This window comes from Meles meles, chromosome 8 (assembly GCF_922984935.1).
Source record: "Meles meles chromosome 8, mMelMel3.1 paternal haplotype, whole genome shotgun sequence".
Taxonomy (NCBI): domain Eukaryota; kingdom Metazoa; phylum Chordata; class Mammalia; order Carnivora; family Mustelidae; genus Meles; species Meles meles.
In genome coordinates, this window is record NC_060073.1 from 45320365 (window position 1) to 45334332 (window position 13968).

Sequence of the window (13968 nt, forward strand, 5' to 3'; positions counted from 1 at the left end):
GGCCTTGTGCCTGCCTATTCTGGTCTCCTTGCTATGCTTTTCATCAAAGAGCACTGCTACTCAGAGTAAGGCAGAGGAGCCTACAGCTCTCCTATCGTGTAGGTGCTTTTTGTGACTCCCGAAGTCCCCTAAGTGCGGCTAGAATTCGAGTCTGCTTCTTCCTAGATCATGAAGTCCAGCAATAAAGTCCACAGCTTTGGGAAGAGGGACCAGGCCATTCGGAGGAACCCCAATGTTCCGGTGGTGGTGAGGGGATGGCTGCACAAGCAGGTGAGGAGACTGGGAGGGGAGGGTGGTGGAGGGGGGTGGCTCTAGCTGATCTCTGTCCTTACCCTGGCCCCTGGGAGCTGAGAACAGACTCTTAATAAGCTCTCTGTTCCTGGCTTTGTCTGAGGCAGATGTGCTGTCCATTTTTATGAGTGGACCGTCTGCTCAGTGGCTGTAGCTTCCCTCCCCAAACCTACTTGACCCCTTGGGTTCCCAGTACTATTGGCTGCCCGGGGACCTAGGCACTCACTGGGTGGGTCAGTATGAATCCATCCTTACCACCAGTCCCCGGCCAGTGCTTGGCCTATTGATGTTAAAGAACCTTTGCTGTCATTTGGCTGAAAAATCCCATCTTTTCCTCTCCCCCGGTCTAGCACACATATCTAGCTCCCCTAGCAGCTTGGCTTCCAAATCAGCCAAACTCAGCTCATTGCCTCCTCACCCCTTACCTCTCTTTTTCCCCCAGCCTACTTTTTCTGGATCTTAGTGATGATACCACCGTTCTCCTAGGCACCCTGGTTAGAAACAGCTCTTTCTTCTCCTACATCCCTCCGCTCATGAAGCCCTGTCAGCTCCCCTGAGGCTATCGCGCATCTCTAAATTCGCTACCAATTGTTCTGTCTCATGTCCTCTGGCCACAAATAGGCTGTGAGCTCCCAGGGCCAGAGAGTCCCTTTTGCCTCCTTCCTTCTCTCCTTGCCATCCATCCATTCGTCCTTCTGCCTATTCATTTACCAAGTGCCTGCCAGTTTTTTTTTTTTTTCTTTTTAAGATCCCTTCAAAGATTTATTTGTTTTCAGGAGAGAGGGGGGGGGGTGCGCTCGAATGCAGCAGGGAGGGGCAGGGGGAGAGACAGGGAAAATCTTTGGTAGGCTCTGCACTGAATGCAAAGCCCAAGGTGGGGCTTGATCCCACAACCCTGAAATCATGACCTGAGCTGGAAACAAAAATCGGACACTTAACTGACTGTACCACCCAGGCGCCCCTGCCTGCCATGTTCTAACTGCTTCCACAGCATGGATAAAGAGGTGAATAACATGTGGTTCCTGCCATTGAGGAACTCAGTTTCCTGGGGAAACAGACACATCTCTCACATGTCCTCTTGTCGCCTTCATCGTCTCTCACATATCACACCACCCAAAAAAACACAAATTCCAAGAGCTATGATGTTAATTTTTACCAATGCTTTGAGGGAAGACAGAAGAGGGCATTATATTGCACACCACATGGAAGAGGTTCCTGGAAGTCCCCTCAAAATCCCTTTCCCATCAGACTCCCCAAGGCAGCTTCCATAACTAACCTTCTCTCTCAGACACAGTGCTGGCATCTCTCTCAGTGACACCCGCTTCCCTCACAGCTGTGTCTCTTTCCTTGCCTCTCTGCCCAACTCTTTGCCTGAATAACCTGACTTTTCCACTTGCATCCCCGTCCCCATTAAACAAAAGTATGCTCCTTTGATACGTGGAGGGAGAGGGAAGGGGCTGTAAGTAATTCTCCCCAGCCCCAACTGCCCAGCCCAGTAACTGTAAGAGGCCTGTGTGGAGTGCTGTGGACACACAACACAGAGAATGTAGCTGTGCTTGGGGGAGTCCTGAAAGGCTTCCCAGAGGAAGTGACAGTTGCACTAGGTGTGAAAGGATGGAGAGAGTTTTCCAAACAAAGCAATATGCCAAGATTTTAGAGATCATCTGGTCAGAGCAGAAGATAAAACCAAGAGATGCATGAACTCAGCAAGTTAAATTTGTTTTTAGCACTTTAGTAAGTGGAGACTGAACAAACTTCATGTTGTGCTTAGGTTTAGAGACTAACACAATTGTTATTTTTTTGAATTTAAACTTGTCGAAAAATTTGCAGAAGGGAAACGGTTCTTTTTTTTTTTTTTAAGATTTTATTTATTTATTTGACAGAGAGAGAGCACAGGTAGGCAGAGCAGCAGGCAGAGAGAGAGGAAGAAGCAGCCTTCCCACTGAGCAGGGAGCCCATTGTGAGACTTGATCCCAGGACCCTGGGATCATGACCTGAGACACTTAACCAACTGAGCCACCCAGGTACCCAGGAAAACAGTTTTAACGCTAAAAGCAGCTCTGGAGTTTCCCTAGGTTTGGGAGAAAAATGACCCTATAGCCCTACTATTTTCCTACCCTGGCCTTATTTTTTTTTAGAATGTTTACAATCACCTAAAATATTTTTAATGAATGTATTGATTTACATTTTAGATGCATAAAGACAAATTCATGTTATGAAGCAACTGATAGGAAGACAATCCAAGTCTCTTTACATTGAATGAAAGGAAAATCCATTCTGTGTAAATCAATTTTCTCTTCAGCGTAAGAGAAGATATTTTCCAGAATAGGACCTAAATAAATAAATAGCTTCCTTTTTGTTAAAAACTGATTTCTTTCTTAATGGAAGAACTTATTTTTTGAATTCACATCTTCCTTTCTAAAAGGAGGATATTGACATTAATCTGTTTCCAGGAAATACGCAAAACTTCCTGGGGACAAACCATCATTGAATCTAAATTTTAAAGTCCTATTAAAAAATGGCCATGCAATAAATTTATTAATTCATTAATTTATTGAAAGAACGAGTGGCTACGGGTAAGTCTTGGTTCTGACATCTCACCTTGCATGATCGGAAAGGGTAAAGAGTATGCTCAGATATTGTCTGATTAGTTTTCTTTGCTTTGCAGGACAGTTCTGGAATGAGACTATGGAAAAGGAGGTGGTTTGTGCTTGCTGATTATTGCTTGTTTTACTATAAAGGTGAGCTGAGGCTCAGGCCACCAAGGGCTCTTTGTGCGGGAGGGGATGGCGAGGTGATACAAGGGGTTATATTCTCAAATCCAGTGGCTGGACCAGTGGCCCAAGCTAGTTTATAACCTGTTTACTTGCCAAAGTGTTCACTTTTACATATGTGAATGGCTGGTGACTTCATTTTTACCAGTCCTTATACTTGAAGTGCCACTTGTTGAGTTAAAATAAATAGAACCCAGCTTATCTGCTACTTAGGCTCTCCAGGTCTGGAGTTGTCTCAGCTTCTACCCCGTTTGGAACACAGGCATACCTTCAACACCATCTGGAGAGGTGGGAAGTATAGATAAATCACTTTATTTTATAACTTGTTGTCTGGATCTATCCCCTGTAATATTGGATGAACGAACTTGTGAGTTGAGTTGGCCACATGTACATTTTTGGAGTGCCAGTACAAAGAGTTAGGGCTGTGCAATGGTGAGAAAGAAGTAAGACTCAAAATGTGGAGGAAGAGAGAGTTTTCTTGTAAGACAGACTAGGCTGTGTTAGGTGCTTTAGAGGACATTGAGCGTGCTTAAGCAATTCACGGGGAGCAATAAATTAATTCCATGTTGGAGAATTGGGGGAGGCTTTTCAGAATCAATGGGATTTGAGTTGGGCTTATAAAGGTAGGTAGAGCTTTGCCTGTGTATGGGGGCAGATGGTCATTTCAAGCAGAGGAAACAACTTGAATAAAGTTCTGGAAGCAGAAGAAAGTGGAAGGACAGACCTGTGAGGCCAAAGTGAGTCTTGCATGCAGGACATGGTAGAAAGATGGCTCAGGAGGTGGGTAAGGGCCAAAACGCAAGGGGGTTGTGCCACTAGATAGAGTAAGTTGAACTGCGTTTTACATCCAGTGGGCAGTCAGCAAGTGTCTTTGAGTAGGAGAGCAGCAGGACCAACACTGTCATTAGGAAGTTACCTCTGTGATGAAGATAGTTTGGAGGAGGAGGAGAATAGATATAGAAAGTAGGCTATTTCACACATGCTCTAACTTTGCCTATGAGGTTTGCTCTTCCTGGAATGCCCTTCCCCATCCTTTAAAACACTTTAGATATCTGCTTCCGAAGCCTTCTCCACCTCCCCAGACTGTGCGCCACTTCTGCCTCTGTGTTCCCACAGCACTTGGCATACTGCCCTGTTTCAGGAGTTCACAGGTTGCACTGAGCATGTCTCCATGCCTGTGTCTGACCCCGTCTGACTCACCTGTGTCATTCCTGCATTAACCGCAAGGTCCCCAGGGAGCACCTGAATAACAGTAGTCCTAGGGAGCTATAAGGGGCCTTGAACGGGGCCAGTGGGATGGCCCAACCCAAGGAAGGTGCCACAGAAGATGATTCTGATGTGTTTTTTCCATTCAAAGACAGCCGAGAAGAAGCAGTCCTTGGGAGCATCCCTCTGCCCAGCTACGTGATCTCGCCTGTGGCCCCTGAGGATCGCATAAGTCGCAAATATTCCTTTAAGGTACTGCCCCCTCCCCTCCAGGGTTGCAGTTCCACCCTAAGAAACTTTGTGTTCCTAAAAATGACCTCATAAAAGCAGTTGTTTTATATGGGGAGTGGGGAGAATTTAAGAAGCTGGAGTATTTCAGGTGCATGTTAACAATGTTGTAAATTCTTTAAATGATAATACCACATCAGAAGTACTTTCCTTTGTATCTGAGCTTCTGAGTCCCTCAGCTTTGCTCAAGTATTCAGACCGTCTTTCCTATTTCTACCAGTCCTGTGATTCCTAGTCCCCGTCATGCCTTCTTATCACCGTGATCAGGTGGTCTAACTAGTGTCCATCACTTACTGCAAGTGACGGTCACTCATCATGGATTTATAGCAATTCTATTATGAAAACTTACATTGAGGGTTAGAAGCTCATGTTGAAGAGCTTTTCAAGTTTGTCTGCTTCATTTTTCTTGTTGAAAAGCAAATAGAATCAAATTTGATCTGTTTTCTGGATCACTAAAAATTCCCACGGAAATCCCTTCAACAGTAAAACCCCTTTTCTACTTTCTGTTTGGTCACATGTCAAGCGAGTGTGGCCGTGATGACTGATGGTGGTCCTTTGATGCCCTCTGGCCTCTTCAGAGCTGGGCATGGAGGCTCCAGGAAGGTGGTGGTCAGGCCCAAACTTGGAGAATCCCGAGGCCACCTCATTTGGTTACCTCCACACATTCCTTCCCTGCTGCTGTTTCTTGGGTCCCTGCTGCTGTTTCTTGGGTCTCCTAGGGATGGTAAGGATAGGGTGGGTTGAAGTTCTACTTAACTGGCAGTTGAGTGAAAGTCTTAGCAGTGAAGCAAGCGGCCCTTGGTGCCAGTAGCCACAGGGGAACACCCTCTCAGACTGCTCAGGATATAAGGCAATGAAGTGCATTTCAAGTGGGGGAAGGGGCCCCTGCTTCCACTACTCATGTAGCTTAGCTGTTCGTATGTTGAGGGTGTAAGGTGAGTACCGGACATTAGGTACTAAAGCAGAGGTTGAACAGAAGTCAAGTTTGCCAGCCATAGAGAGCTAAAGGATCATGGAAAAGCACAAGATAAGATATCCAGCATTCTCTGTGAGGGTTAAAGAGAGTGTTGGTATGTGGTATCCACGGGTTCTGCATCAGCATCTTGATCTTGAGTCCATTGTGGGGGTGGTGATTGGAAAATCAGTCTCACCCTCTTCCTTTCCTTCTGGGCTGATGATTTAGCTTTGTTCATTGCCAGGTTTGAACTGTCCCTCTCTTTCCCTTGGCTGTCACAAGCTCCGATGACTGCAGAGTTGCAGTCGGTTGAAGATTCTGGGATCCTTCCCTATTTCTTGTTGCATGGCAGAGCACTGCCTTATATTTGTAAAATCGTTAATGACCAGAGAAGTTCATCCACGTAAGCTCATGTAAGGCTGTGGAGAGCCAATGTTGTAAGGTCAGTGTTACGAGGTTTGTTTTATAGATTAAGAACACGAGGATTAGAGTACTAAGAGGCTTGCTCAAAGTCACAAAGCTGGAAGATGATGGTGACAGAACTTGAATGTGACCTATGTCCTCTTGCAACTGCATTACAGGGAGGGAGGACAGTTTCTTTCTCTTCCTCTCTACTTTTCTTCCACGCCTTATTTTGGTCACCTCTTACAGGTTATCATTTTAGGAATACTCTTATTTAATCATTCAGAGGCCTCTCCTGCTGATTGATGGCTCTGAAAACCTTGTGTTCAGTGGGTTTCAGACTGGTCTTTTGCAGCCTAAAAGTCTTCCGCAGAACACCTTCCTTTCTAGGGTTCAGTGTTGCTACTGGGTAAACAGTTGGGATAATGTTGTATGTAATTTTCAGGGACAGCATTTGAAATATGGTCACAATAACTGATTGTAACTATATATATTTCATCTTAACACTTCACTGGGGAGGTGTGAAAACAGATTTAGAAAAACATCTTTTATGTGTCATAGACTCTTTTCTTTTTGAAAAAAATTTTCTTAGAAGGACTTCAGCAAGATTGTCCTTAGCTAATTTTTTTGTCTGAGAGACAGAAGGCATGCATGTATGGGGCGATCCCTGTGGGGGGGTCCTCAGGGTTTGAGAACAGACAAAAGCTGCTGCAGGCAGGTCGAGTGGTGTCCTGCTGGTTCTCCTCAGATAGCTGTGGTTTCCTGATAGTGGAAGAGTTTCCTTTCCCTTGGGTTGCGGTGTGGTTCTTTTAAGGACCAGTGAGTGGGACCCTTGGGTAGTTCTTGTTCTTGGGCATGTTCTTGGGCACACTGAGGAATGCACAGTGTTTAGTGTCCTGGGCCTTATGCCTGCTTCTGATGCCAACTCTTCATTATGTCCAGAGCTGAAATTCTCTGACTGTTGCTAAGGACACCTTATCTGAGACTGTTGACAGTATCCGTGGTGGTAGATAGGAACAGCCTGAAAGGTTATATGGTCCCTTCCTTGTCTTTCTTTTTCAACCGTGCTTGCTGCCTGGCAGCACCTGTGCCTTACCAGCTGGTGCTAGATGGATCCCGAGACACAGACAGCTCTGTAGGAGGGCGAAGCAGGGCTCTTGTAGCATCTAGAAGGCATTCTACAATGCCCTGACCAGCAGGTCTTTTGTGCTCTGCTGGCTCATCTGGGTGCCTCCCCAAAGAGCTCCTGCTGGATGCACCACTGTCCGTGGCCTGCTGCTCATCTCTGAGCAAGCTTGCACCTTAGATCCAGGATCTGAAGCAAAAAGCATCTCCATGCAGGGAAGGGTTCAAGGATCCTCAATGGGGAAAAAATCCCTTATTGGCCTCCTTTGAGCTGCTCTTCTGTCTTAAGACCAATTGTTCCTGACCTGAGCTCTATAGTGTCCGTGGATGAATCACATCTTTACATTTTTAACCTGTAATGTTTCCTCTGATTAGGAGAGCAGGGGAAAACAGGTATCTGTAGCTCCTGTGCCTTGGTCACCGGTGGAAACCAGGAAGCTCTTCATATCACATTATGACTATTGTAAATATCTTGAAATAGGGTTATGCTCATCTCCACTCTGAAATTACAATAATTATTACTACATTTCTTTTCCTTTTTTTTTTTTTGAAGATTTTATTTATTTATTTGACAGAGAGAGAGACCACAAGTAGGCAGAGAGGCAGGCAGAGAGAGAGAAGGAAGCAGGCTCCCCACTGAGCAGAGAGCCCGATGTGGGGCTCCATCCCAAGAACCTGAGATCATGACCTTAGCCAAAGGCAGAGGCTTAACCCACTGAGCCACCCAGGCGCCCCTATTATTACTACATTTCTTATGTAATGATTTATTGAAGAACCACCCATATCATTATGCCACATTTAAGAAAATTTTGATAACTATATTTCAGTACAACAAATTTCCTTTATTTTATTTGCATACGTAGAAACATTCTGAGAAGAGGTCTTAGGATTTACGAAACTGTCCAAAGGGTTCATGCCCCCCCCAAAAAAGATTAAGACTCTGCTTTAGATTCTTCCTGAAGGCCAGCCAAGACATATGGTTTTTCACTTATATTTAGCAAACTTTCAATGTGCCCCATTGTTCTACTTGGTAGGATACAGATTCTGGGGACACAACAGTGAGAATGTAAGGTCCTTGCCTTCACAGGGCTTATATTCTAGACTCTCCATCAGCATGGAGGTTATTAGGAGGTAAGAAGAGAGTGGGGGAAGAGCTGCCCTATTCCTCTCCCATTTCAGTTTTGTCTACCATCTACTCTTCTCCACTGCCCTATCGCTTTTCTGTCTTGGCTCTTGTCATCCCTCCTGTTGGTAACTAACTTTCTGCCAGAACAGTGTCTGCATGGTGAGTACTCTCTAGGTATTGGTTACGCCTGCTTCAGCCCGCAGATTCTGCAGCGTCCAGACCATCCTCCAGACTGTTTCTGAGTTGCACATCTGTTCAGGCTCTGCTCCCACGAAAAACCCATCAGCGGTTTCCCCATTTCCTGCAGGAAAAGCCCGGTCTTGGTTTACCAGCCCCTGCCTATCTATCCAGCCCCATTTGTAGCCACTCCCAGCTTAGACTTTCCCTCCAGCCAAGTATGGTTGCAGGGGGCCCCAGAGCATTCTTGCCCACAAGCCTTTGCCTGAGCTTCAACCACAGCCCAGAATGTTCTTTCCCCAACTCTTACTGGTTCTTCAGGCCTCTGTTTGGGGGTTACCTCCTTCAGGAGGCTTTCCTAGAGCCCTCTGGACAGTTTAGGTCCCTTCTTCTGTATGTCCGCAGCTCTTACATCACTGCCCTGCGGGTGGTTGATTTACCTGTTGGAGTCTTCACCAGGAAGGCGAGCCCATCAGCCAGTTCTGCCTGGGTAGATGGAGCTGGTCCCATTCTGTAAAGAGAGACCACACAGAGCAGTCATTTATAGTGAGGTCACGGTCAAGTGACTCTACTTGGACTTCCCAAGTTCATGCTTCCTTGTAATTCCTGTTTTGTTCTCTGTACATTAGCAATGGGGAGAAGGCAGAGAAAAGTCTTCTCAGCGTTTCTAGAAAGTTCACTTTCAGTCACTCAGCTTAGATTATTCAAGTGACTGGCCCTACAATAACCTTAACTAACATCTTTTGAGCCTAAAAAATGGTAGGTGGTGCTGTAAGTTCCATATATGCATTATCTCATTTAATGCTCACGCAGCCTTAAATGGCAAACACCATCATCACCCTCAGTCCCATTTTAGAGATGAGGAAACAGAGGCCTGGGGAGGTTGAGCCGCTGGTCCAGGGATGCCCTGGGGTAAGAGGCAGGCTCACCATGCACATCAGGCTGACTCGAGGGCCTGAGTTCCTACCCAGTTCAGTGCGCTGCTCACAGTCAGCCCAAAGGTTGGGCATGAGGAGTTCCTTCTTAATGTCAGCAAATGGGCACCATAGTCTTTGTAAGTCATAAACCTGACAGTCTTATCCTTGACAGTTGCCGTTCTCAGCTCTCATGTCCAGTCCATTCCCAGCTCCTGCTGATGTTATCTGCTACTTCTGTCCAGCCTCAGGGCGATCGTCTCCTTCTCAGCCCCTACCACCATCTCTCACCTGTACTCCTGTAGTGGTCTCCTGCCCCCAATCTCCTCATCTGTCCCAGCCCAGCTCTCACCTCTTCATACTGCAGCCAGAGTGTGTTTTTCCAGACAAGAATCTGATCTCCCCAGTCCCTCAACCAAACCCTTTAATAGCATCTCCTTGCTCTTGTACACGAGACAAAACCCTAACTGACCACAAGGCCCTGGTGACCTGGCCCTGCCAACTCCGGTAGCTTCATCTCGCCCTGCTCTCTCCTTTCCTCCCTGCCAGGCACACTGGCTTCATCCTCGAACATGTCGTACTCTTGTCCACTTTGGAGTCCCACACGTTGCTCTGTGCTACTTCTACTAGAATATCTGCTTGCAATGTAGAGGGCAGCTTAAATGTCACTCCCGCAGGTAGGTCCTTCTCCAGGGCTGGCCAGGGTCCCCAGCAGTCCTCTCACAGCCTCCTCAGCTTCTTGGTGACACCTCCTACAATTGTAGGCATTTGTGGTCTTTCTACGTGACTGTAAACTGTCTGGACCTGGATTAAGGCTGTTCCTTATGGTATAGTGCCTTTCACATAAACAGTTAATGATACATTATTGTTAAATGAATGAATTAGAGAACGAATCAGTCAGTTGATGGGCCCTGGCCTAGGCCTCTGTGTTCTAAAGGCTGATGCTGGGAGCATGAGGTGTGAGCATTCTAGCTTCCTTCCCTAGTGCTGGATCGAGACCAGAGTCCTAAAGGCCAAGAAAGCAGTCTTGTCCTAGGAGCCTTAGGTTTTTGAGGTAAAATCTTCCTTGCTTACACCCTCATTTCCTTTAGGCATAGCCTAGACTTTTCTCTTGGGTCATGCAAAGTTGCCTAGGAGGATTATGATAATTGGAAAGCAGAGAGCAGAGGGGAAGGGAGCATCTTTGAGATGAGACTAGGGAAGGGTTGAGAAGACTTATCATCATCTTGGCTCTGGCATCTTCCTCAGACTCAGTGCACTTTGGACTTGGGTCATGGGGCCGACTCCAAAAGTACTTCTCACTTTTACAGTTAGTATGTCTTTTCTGCCCAAGCACAGGCAGAATATAGTTAGGAATCTGTTCTTCAGAACCAAGGGCAGCTAGACAGAGCACATATTGGCAATTTGGTTAGAGGTTGTTTGTGATCATGTGTAGCTCCTCTATAACGATGGGTCTAACTCCCAAGGCCCATTTGCACACACGCCAACTCTCCATGTTTGAAGAGTGTCCCATGTTGATTTCCTGGACAAGCCTGGCTCTAAGAACACTAGTATAGTAGGGACCTGCTTTCTCTCTCATACCCTTGAGGGTGCCTTATGCTTGTGGGTGGCCTTGTGTCTGGTGGGGCGAGTGCCTACTCTCTGTAACTGGGCAGAAGGTCTGGGAGGAGGCATCAGAGAAGTTATGGGGTCCTTGTCCAGGGGAACTTTTCCAGGACTTTCTGCTGACTCTTATTAAGACACAACACATTCCTTTTCATTCTTTTCTCACTGTCCTATCTCCACCTGCTAAAAACAGGAGGAATCTTTTCTGGGACAGTGACTAGTCCCTTATACATGCAAGAAAGGATATCAGGTTTGCTTTGGTCATTGTAGGGACTCTTAGCTGCAGGCTTGTTTGCCTGTACTGTCTTGGAACTAGCTGGATAGATTCAGGTATGTCAATGTCACTAGCAGGCCCATATTTTATACGCATTTTGGACCAGGTGTTAGTGTAGGTTGCAGAAGCCAAGGTTGACAGCTCATCTGAGAGGTTTCATCCATGACCATTAGTGATTCTAGAAGCATGCTATTTCCCAGCTTCTAATTGGTTCTTTCATTTTGTTTTCTCTGACTGGTCCTTGCGTGAGGTCTGCCTTTCAATCTGGATCCAGATTATTGGACCAGTGATCTGTATAATCATTACTGATTTCTGGGTAGGACCTGGGAACACTGAATGGAGAAGCTCGGATTCAGAGTCAGATAGACCTAGGAATGAATCCTGGTTCCAGCTCTTCATTTATTCAACAAACATTTGTTGAGCACCAACTCTGTGCTAGGCACTATTCCTGGGGATACTTCAGTGAACAAAATAGACAAGTCCTTGCTCTCATGGAGTTTCTATTCTGGAGGGAAGAGACCGGTGATAAGGAAACTTGTGTGTAAAATAGATAATGCCAGGCAATGTTAAATGCTGTGAAGAATCCGTTCCTGGGCATGGAGATCAGGGAAAGTTACTTAACATCTCAGACCTTCATTTGACACGTGTGTAAAATAGAGATTCTGTCCCTACCTCTTGAACTGCCGTTGGGATTAAAATGAGATGAAAGTCATGGAAGTACCCAGGAGACACCTAGGAGGCACTGGTTGTCTTTGCTGATCTTCCTCCTCACACCAGCATCCTATGCAGATTTGGTGAGGTTTTTCATTACAAAGTTAAGACAGGCCCCTGCCTATCAGAACCTAGAGGGAGGAACTGGCGGCGTTGCCTCTTTGTTGCACTCATCCTGGCTGCTTTTCAGTGGTCATTTCTAGTACCTCTTCTCGGGTTTTTTTTTGCAAGGATACATGTGAAAGCACCTTGAGGCTTCCCAGTGCATAGTAGGTATACAAGGGTTTTCAGTCAAATGGCAAACTCTGTTGTGCCTTTGGGGAGAGAGAGATAGAGCAGCAGGTCTGATGGGCACACGTCACATTTCATGGCCAAGCTGGATGCCCAGTGTGTACCTGCACCAAGCCACCTGCTGTTGCTGCTGATTGTTGGCTCAGTTCCACTAACTGCACGCTTCAAAAGAACCCAAACAGGGATTCCAGAGAGTTTGTTTCTACAGAATGAGGGTTTTGGAAATTCTCTCTCTCAGATGCCTTGACGGTAGGCCCCTCCCTGAGCAGGAGTGAGAGAGATAGGAACAGGTACAGCTGTGGGGCCTTACCATGGGGACCAGACACAGCTGACCCCAGGGCTGACTGCACTAGGAAAGGGGAACCCCGCTGTGATGTTTTCCAGGCATGGGAACAGGCTGGGTGGCGCCTGGGCTTTCAGTCTGGAAGAGGGGAGAGCATGGCTGGAGTGTCTTCTTCTTTGGGCTCCTGGAAGTAAAACGGGTGCTGACCTCTCTGACCTGGGTTTCCGCCTCCTGTTTACAGGCTGTGCACACGGGCATGCGAGCACTCATCTACAACAGCTCCGCGGGGGGCTCTCAGGCTGAGCAGTCGGGCATGAGGACCTACTACTTCAGTGCGGACACCCAGGAGGACATGAATGCGTGGGTCCGGGCCATGAACCAGGCCGCACAGGTGCTGACTCGATCATCGCTGAAGAGGTCAGTCCCAATGGAAGGTCCCCTTCAGAGTACTTCCCACACTAGGATGGGGACCCAGATAAGAACACTTGGGTGCCCCAAATTCCTCATTTCAGTCACTCGTATTAAGCACTGTCCTTTCTTGGAGGTCCTGTTTAACATGAATTCTTCTGGGAGAAGAATGCCTACATGGTACGGTCCCCCAGAAGTTATCTGGTTCTCTCTGCATTTGCAAATGCAAAGACCTAGAAGGGTGAGGTGATTGCCTGGGATATAGAGCCTTGGAACCTAGTGTGCGTGTTTCTCATTTGTCCTTCTCTGCTGTGGGGTGGGAGGGACAGTCTTGGGGCACCAGACTGGGGAGGAGAGAGACAAATGAGAAAGATCTGGCAAACTGAAAATGTGCCTCAGACTGCCCACCATGTTGCTGAGGCTAGCCAGGGGGCTACCTTCCAACTACCCCTTCCCTCGTATGGGCAAACCAAGGGTACACTCAAGAATCTTGAGATTCCCAAGTCTGTTGGCTGTGGGTAATTCCCTGAGAGAACGCGTAAGACGAAGAGTGGAATCAGGGTCTTGGAGAAGGTAGGAGAGCTCTGGAAAAGTCAGGGTGTGCGTTGGCCGGTCCTCCTCTGGCATGGGCCTATATTTCACTATCTAGACACTGTGCTCTGCTTAGAGGCCCCCTTGACTGTGGTCTGTCAGTGAGACCTCAGAACAAAACGTTGTTCTCCAGCAACCTAAAGGAAGGATTTTTCAGTGACTGCATTTGGTGTATTTTAGCTCGTCAACCTCCCTCCCCCAAATCCTTCCTTACCAGTGTGTGTGTATCAGCTTTATTTTGGACTGTTGTATATAGCATTTTATAGGACCATAATGCTCCCAGCCTTCGATGGTTGATTTTTTCCTTCAACTTTTACCATTATAAATAGTCCTATAATGAAAAGCCTCTTACAGGCCTCTGCATGTGTGCCTTTCAGATTGCTGGGTGAGAATACAATGCGTTTCTAATTTAAATCAGTATACTAAGTTGCCCTTTAAAGTGCTCGCTTCGGCAGCACATATACTAAGTTGCCCTTTAAAGAAAGCAGGATAGTCCCCTAACGAGAGTACTCATCTCACCACATCTTTGCCAGTAGTTGATATTGTC

General features: G+C 46.7%; 1 protein-coding gene across 9 annotated transcripts in view; it reads left to right on the forward strand.

The window, feature by feature from the left end:
• PLEKHA7 (pleckstrin homology domain containing A7) overlaps positions 1–13968 on the forward strand; it is a 214104-nt gene that overhangs the window by 140418 nt on the left and 59718 nt on the right. For all 9 annotated transcript variants that reach the window (XM_046015345.1, XM_046015344.1, XM_046015347.1 and 6 more), the window contains 4 exons: positions 166–270; positions 2960–3032; positions 4423–4523; positions 12664–12839. In XM_046015345.1, the coding sequence (XP_045871301.1) occupies positions 166–270; positions 2960–3032; positions 4423–4523; positions 12664–12839 (455 nt within the window). The remainder of the gene's footprint in view (positions 1–165; positions 271–2959; positions 3033–4422; positions 4524–12663; positions 12840–13968) is intronic.